Source organism: Panthera leo, chromosome C2 (assembly GCF_018350215.1).
Source record: "Panthera leo isolate Ple1 chromosome C2, P.leo_Ple1_pat1.1, whole genome shotgun sequence".
NCBI classification, from domain to species: domain Eukaryota; kingdom Metazoa; phylum Chordata; class Mammalia; order Carnivora; family Felidae; genus Panthera; species Panthera leo.
The window spans coordinates 7,864,226-7,870,225 of NC_056687.1; the positions used below are offsets into that span (position 1 = coordinate 7,864,226).

At 47.6% G+C, this 6,000-nt stretch overlaps 1 protein-coding gene across 1 annotated transcript in view; it reads left to right on the forward strand.

Annotated features, from left to right (window-relative positions):
- The window catches only part of KCNJ6 (potassium inwardly rectifying channel subfamily J member 6), a 71,429-nt gene extending 65,878 nt beyond the window's left edge, over window positions 1-5,551 (forward strand). The window contains exons 3-4 of the mRNA XM_042903073.1: window positions 4,663-4,950; window positions 5,169-5,551. Coding sequence (XP_042759007.1) covers window positions 4,663-4,950; window positions 5,169-5,266 — 386 coding nt within the window. The 3' untranslated portion in view covers window positions 5,267-5,551. The remainder of the gene's footprint in view (window positions 1-4,662; window positions 4,951-5,168) is intronic.
- The last annotated feature ends 449 nt before the right edge of the window (window positions 5,552-6,000 follow it).

Consider the following 6,000-nt stretch of genomic DNA (forward strand, 5'->3'; position numbering starts at 1 on the left):
TTTTAATGGAATTATCTCTTTAAAGACCCTATCTTTAAAAACAGTCACAGTCTGAAATACTGGGGGTTAGTACATCAACATAGGAAATTTTAAGGGAACAATTCAGCTCCTAACTGTACACAGTTTCCACAAACCAAGTCGGTATTTACATTTCCCTCAACAAATAACCCCATCACATACCTTTGAATCATTTTGCTTTATTGAATAAGTAAACTGTGGCATTTCCGTTGAATGAAATAGTGTAATTGCCATATATATGGAGTAACCAAAAAATTACACTGCAGAAAAACATTTATATTTGCCTGTGTAGTTGCCTTGATCAATGCTGTTTATTTCTCGATTTGAGTTACTATCTAATATCCTTTTATTTCATTCTGAAGGGCTCTCTTTAGTACCTCTCGTGGAGTAGGACTGCCAGAAATCAGTTCAGTTTTTGTTTACCGTGAAATGTCTTAATTCCTCTTTCTTGTGTGAAAGACAAAATTGTTGGATGTAGGATCCTTGACATATAGTCTTTGTCTTTAAGTGCTTGCAATGTGTCTTCTCACTGCCTCCTGGCTTCCATGGTTTCTGACGAGAAACCAGATGATGATATTGTTGTAGATCCCTTGTGTGTGATCGGCGTCTATATCCTGCTGCTCTTAAGATTCTCTCTTTGTCAGGGCGCCTGGGTGGCTCAGTCGGTTAAGCGGCCGACTTCGGCTCAGGTCACGATCTCGCGGTCCGTGGGTTTGAGCCCCGCATCGGGCTCTGTGCTGACGGCTCGGAGCCTGGAGCCTGTTTCGGATTCTGTGTCTCCCTCTCTCTGACCCTCCCCCGTTCATGCTCTGTCTCTGTCTGTCTCAAAAATAAATAAATGTTAAAAAAAAATTTAATAAAAAAAGATTCTCTCTTTGTCATTGTGTTTCAACAGCTTGATTATTGACGTGTCTGAGTATGAATCTCTTGCGTGAATCTTACTTGGAGTTTGATAAACTTCTTGTAAGTGTAGACCAGTGGTTTCCATTAAATTTAAGATGTTTTTAGCCATCGTGTCAAGTATTTCTTCTCCCCCTTTCTCTCTCTACTCTCCTTCTGAGATTTCCATTACGCATATGATACGATCGACGGTGTCCCACACACCTCTTGAGGCTTAGCTCAGTTTTCTTCTTTCTTCTCTCTTTCTGTCCCTCAGACTGGAGACAATCACAACTGACCTGTCTTCAAGCTCATGATTCTTTCTTCTGCCAGTTCAAATCTGCTGTTGAGTACCTCCAGTGCATTTTTCATTCATCTATTATACATTCCAACTCTAGAATTTAATATAATTTAATTTATATTTGTTTTTTTATATATGATTTGTATTTCTTTATTGATATCTTCAATTTGGTGAGACATCATTCTCGTAATTTCCTTTAGTTTTTTTTCACATATTTACAATAGCGAGTCAGGTGAGTCCAATGTCCCAGCCTCTAGGACGGTTTCAATGGACTGCTTTCTTCCTATACATGGGCCATACTTCCTTTTCTCTTCATAGGTCTCATAAATCTTTAAAGCCAGCATTTTAAATAATATAATGTGGCAACCCTAACAATCAGATTCTCCCTCCTCTCCAGGGTTTTTTGTTGCTGTTGCTGTTTGTTTAGTGACTTAGCGTGAGATTCAGGCAGTCTGTATAGTTTTGTATGTAGCCCCCTGAAATCTTTGCTCAGTTAGCTTTGTAATCAGCTAATGACTGGACAAAGGTTTCCTTAAATGCTTGGAATCAGTAAGTCTCCAGTCTCTGCTAAGGAGTGCTGTGTGCATGGTGGGGGGCAGGCCTTCAACACTGAGGTAGGAACTTTACAGCCTTGCCTTCACCTTCACTTCCTGCTTGCTCAGAGGCTCAAGGTCAGCCAGAGACAAGAGCTCAGGGCCTTCTCAGGTCTTTCCTGGGCACGTGCACAGTCCTAAACATGCATGTGGTCTTCTAGATTCTCAGGAATATGTCAGAGTTTTTCCCAGTTCCTTACGGACATCTTTCTCCAGCTTTTCCTTTTGTTTCTTGGTTAGCTTGTTGTTCTCCCCAACTGTTATCACTGCCCCCCACGCAGCTGCAATATTAAACAACTGCCTGGCTGTTTCTGACAACTGACCCAAGGTAAAAGGCTGCCTCCATTGGGCGAGCTCTCTGCCAGGTCACACAGAGACAAGCCGTGCAAGCGGGGTTTTCTAGGGAACCGCCAGACACATGAAGTAATGGCAGTTCTGAGAACGGGGCTTTGAAAGAGCTCCACCTGTGTTCTGACCTCCGCTGGCTGTTAGGCTGCTGGTTTTCACCGCGAGTTGGGGCTGTTGGTTTTTGAGGCTCGTGGAGCTGAGCAGGGGGAGTTAAAATTCCACACCGTTCAGGGTTCTTACTAAAGTTCAGCTATTTTGTTCCTAAGGAAGCTCCCCTGGAATTCATTTACAGAGCTCTAAAAGAGTTTGTTTGGTCCGTGTTTGCCACTGCTCTCATTGCTTTTACGGGGGAGGAGGTTTTCAGAGGTTCCTCCCCTCCCCCCGCCGGCCTTCCTGGTGACATCCTCTTGGCGGCACCCGCTGCTGTTTCTTCATACCTGTATCCCAAGTGTCTGATTCTCTCTTCAGCCGGCTCCAACAGATGGTGAAGGTCCATTTAGATTTTAACTTTAGTAACGGTAGATTTTATTCCTCACTGCATTTGGTTACGTATATCGCCAGAATGGAAAGCCTAGGCGGATTTTATGTTATTTGACCATCGCTGGCTTCTAATCACTTCACAATAAACGTGTACCTCCTTTATGGGAAAAAAAAAAAAAAGTTACTGAAGTTATTTTATCACCTTTTCCCCTTGACTTCCTGTGTACTCCTCATTCTGAGCCCATATGTCCCTGCCATCATCTGTCTTCCCCCGTCACACCCGAACACACACGAAAAGTTGGCAGTTTGGACGAGAAACGCTGGTCGGGAAATAAAAAGCAAGACAGCGCCCTTTTCTTTTCCATATCTAGAAGTCCCGCAGTACTTGTGTTAGAGGCATAAAAGGGGGCTTTTGTGGGTTAGCCAGACAGACACTGCCAAAGGGTAGGATTCGGTTTGGGGATTAAGGAGAAGAACCCAGGGCTGGAGTGAGGGCAGCGCTGACTCGGGCCCTGACAGCTGAGCGGGGTAAATCACGTAAGTCCCTGGCACCCCGGTTTCTTCTTCTAGTCGCACGGAGCAAGTGCCATGCTCTGAAATCATCGTGTAGCTCTGAATCCTCCGTGGAAACACCCACACGTATTCTCTTCTCCCCTCTCCACCTGCACTCCACACAAAGCAGTTGCCTGATACACCTTATCGGCTGTGTCAATACACGACATGTGGACTGACTGGCTGTTTCCTGGAATGAATGAACACTGACCACGGGACAACTTTTGTGCCTCACAGGTAGTTTGGCCTTGAAGGATCCCTTATTCATTTTTTTTTTTTTAAGTTTTAATTACATGACATTTTACAATCTTATTAGAGTAAGGGTGACTATTTTAACGTTTTCTTCTACCTAAAAGTTCCTTGTTTTGTTCTGATTTTAAAAGAATTTTTATAGGTCCCTAAAAAGCAGTTGTGGGCCCTAGGCCCAGGGACCTGCCTAGCCAATGGAGAAGTCATCCCTGAGGATGGGTGGAGTTTCCCCCATTCTGTCGTTCCATATTTTTAAAAAAGCTGCTCCTGGGGTGCCTGGGTGGCTCCGTTGGTTAAGTGCCTTACTTCGGCTCAGGTCACGATCTTAGGGTTCATGGGTTCGAGCCCCGCGTCGGGCTGTGTGCTGACAGCTGGGAGCCTGGAGCCCGCTTCGGATTCTGTGTCTCCCTCTCTCTCTCTCTGCTCCTTCCCCACTCGTGCTCTGTCTCTCTCTGTCTCTCAAAAATAAATAAACGTTTAAAAAAAAAAAAAAAAAAAAAAGCTGCTCCTGACTCCTGGGCTGCAGTCGCTCAGATGGCATTTCTGTGCAAACCAGGAAAAGGTTGCTTATGTTTAAGAAGAAGGGACAAGCCTTGAAAGTATTATGGTTATTGCACAGTCTGAATAACTATCCTCACTGGGCCCGGGGCAAGTACAGAGTAGGGGGGCGGGGGGGGCATCCCTTCCAACGTCACCTCGGGCGGCAGTCCGGGCCTGCACGGCACGATGGGAGGAGAGTAACGCTGATCCATGACGTTCGGCTGGAGGGCCTCCCGGGTGTAGTTCCATAAGCCAAACTTCACCCTAAGTCGATGGCCGGGAGGCTCAAGTCTCCGTAGGGCTCAGGCGAAGCCCTGAAAGCCACGGGAGGCCAGACGCGCGGCCTCCGGGGTCTCCCGGCGCGAAAAGCGGACAGGGCACGAGCACACGTGACTGTGCACCTGTGCGCACGTGGCTTCCCGTGCGTGTGCACGGCCGCGCGGGCGCGCGTGGCTGGCTGTGGGCCAGGACGCTCCCACGGCGCCCTGGCGCTCCCCCCGCCAAGTCCCGGCAGCGCCACCGCACACTCCGGTAGTAGCGTCCGTCTGCGGCACGAATCGCACTCTCGGTCCTAAGCCCCGAGCCCCGGTGCGGGCCGCAGTCTGAGCAGCTCGGGGCCGCGACCACCGCCCGCCCGCTGGGCCCACTTGCCCAGGGCAAGGCCGCACTCACTAAAGCCTCCGTCCGTCCCCTTCCTTGCAGGAATGACGTGCCAAGCTCGCAGCTCCTACGTCACCAGTGAGATCCTGTGGGGTTACCGCTTCACACCTGTCCTGACGCTGGAAGACGGCTTCTATGAGGTCGACTATAACAGCTTCCACGAGACCTACGAGACCAGCACCCCATCTCTCAGTGCCAAAGAGCTGGCCGAGCTGGCCAGCCGGGCGGAGCTGCCCCTGAGTTGGTCCGTGTCCAGCAAACTCAACCAGCGCGCAGACCCGGAGACGGAAGAGGAGGAGAAGAACCTCGAGGAGCAAACGGAAAGGAATGGTGACGTGGCAAACCTAGAAAACGAATCCAGAGTCTAGTCGCCTAGCCGGGCGGCTCCTCCTCCCCTCCCCCCGCACAACCCCTCCTCGTCTCTCATGCTCTCTCTCTCTTTTGTCTCTCTTCCTTGGTTGTGTATGGATTTGCATTTAGTTCTGACATGGCCAGAAAGCGAGTCTTCGAGGTGTAAAATAGCTACCTGCCCTCTCTCGGTTTTGCAGATGGACGAGGCAGACGCAGATTTGGTGAAGGTGCCAAGCGCCCTCCCTCGCGGCCCCAGCTTGCTCTCTTCCCGAAAAACCACGCATCCGACTCCTAGGGACTTAAGCTACTTACCTGCATGTCTTGTACAATAGCAGATCACTCAAAGAGTGTGTCAGAGATCTCACCTGGGATATGACAAGTTAGGTCTCTGGTGCCTATTTACTCATGCAGTGAGACATAGCGTATAACCCTCGGTTTTATAGATCCCAATAAATTCCATCTGCAGGGCGACGTGCCTGCCCCCTACAGGCATTGCAGTTATAGGACCCGGGTCAGGGAAAGACAAAACACTGTACATATATATGCCTTATGTAATTATTTTTCTTTTTGCAGTCAGTAATAAAACACAGCATGTACGAAAAGTACTGTAGGACAGAACTTCCAAATAATGTACATAGATGTATAATTACTGTAGGTTTAGATATATAACTTTAGAAATAAGATGCAAAAAAAAAAAAAAAAAAAGATTCCCAATGTACAGTAGGCATTTCTGTTCTGATGTCTTTGCTTTCTGAATTTCTTTGGTCCCATCGATCACTGGCCCTTAGTGCATGGCCTTTGTTCTGTGTCCCAGACTGGTAGTGTTTGGGTACCTCTGTTCCCTTGCTTATCCTCTCACTGAATCTAATAAGCCATAGGTCTGGGGGAAGTTAGGCGGTCCGGTACATGGCAAAACCCAAACCCACCACCAATATCCTGAGATACTGTGAAATGTTTACAAAACTGAGGTCTCTCTTTTTTTTTTTTTTTTTTTTTTTTTTTTTTTTTTTTTTAGTAACAGGAGCCTCA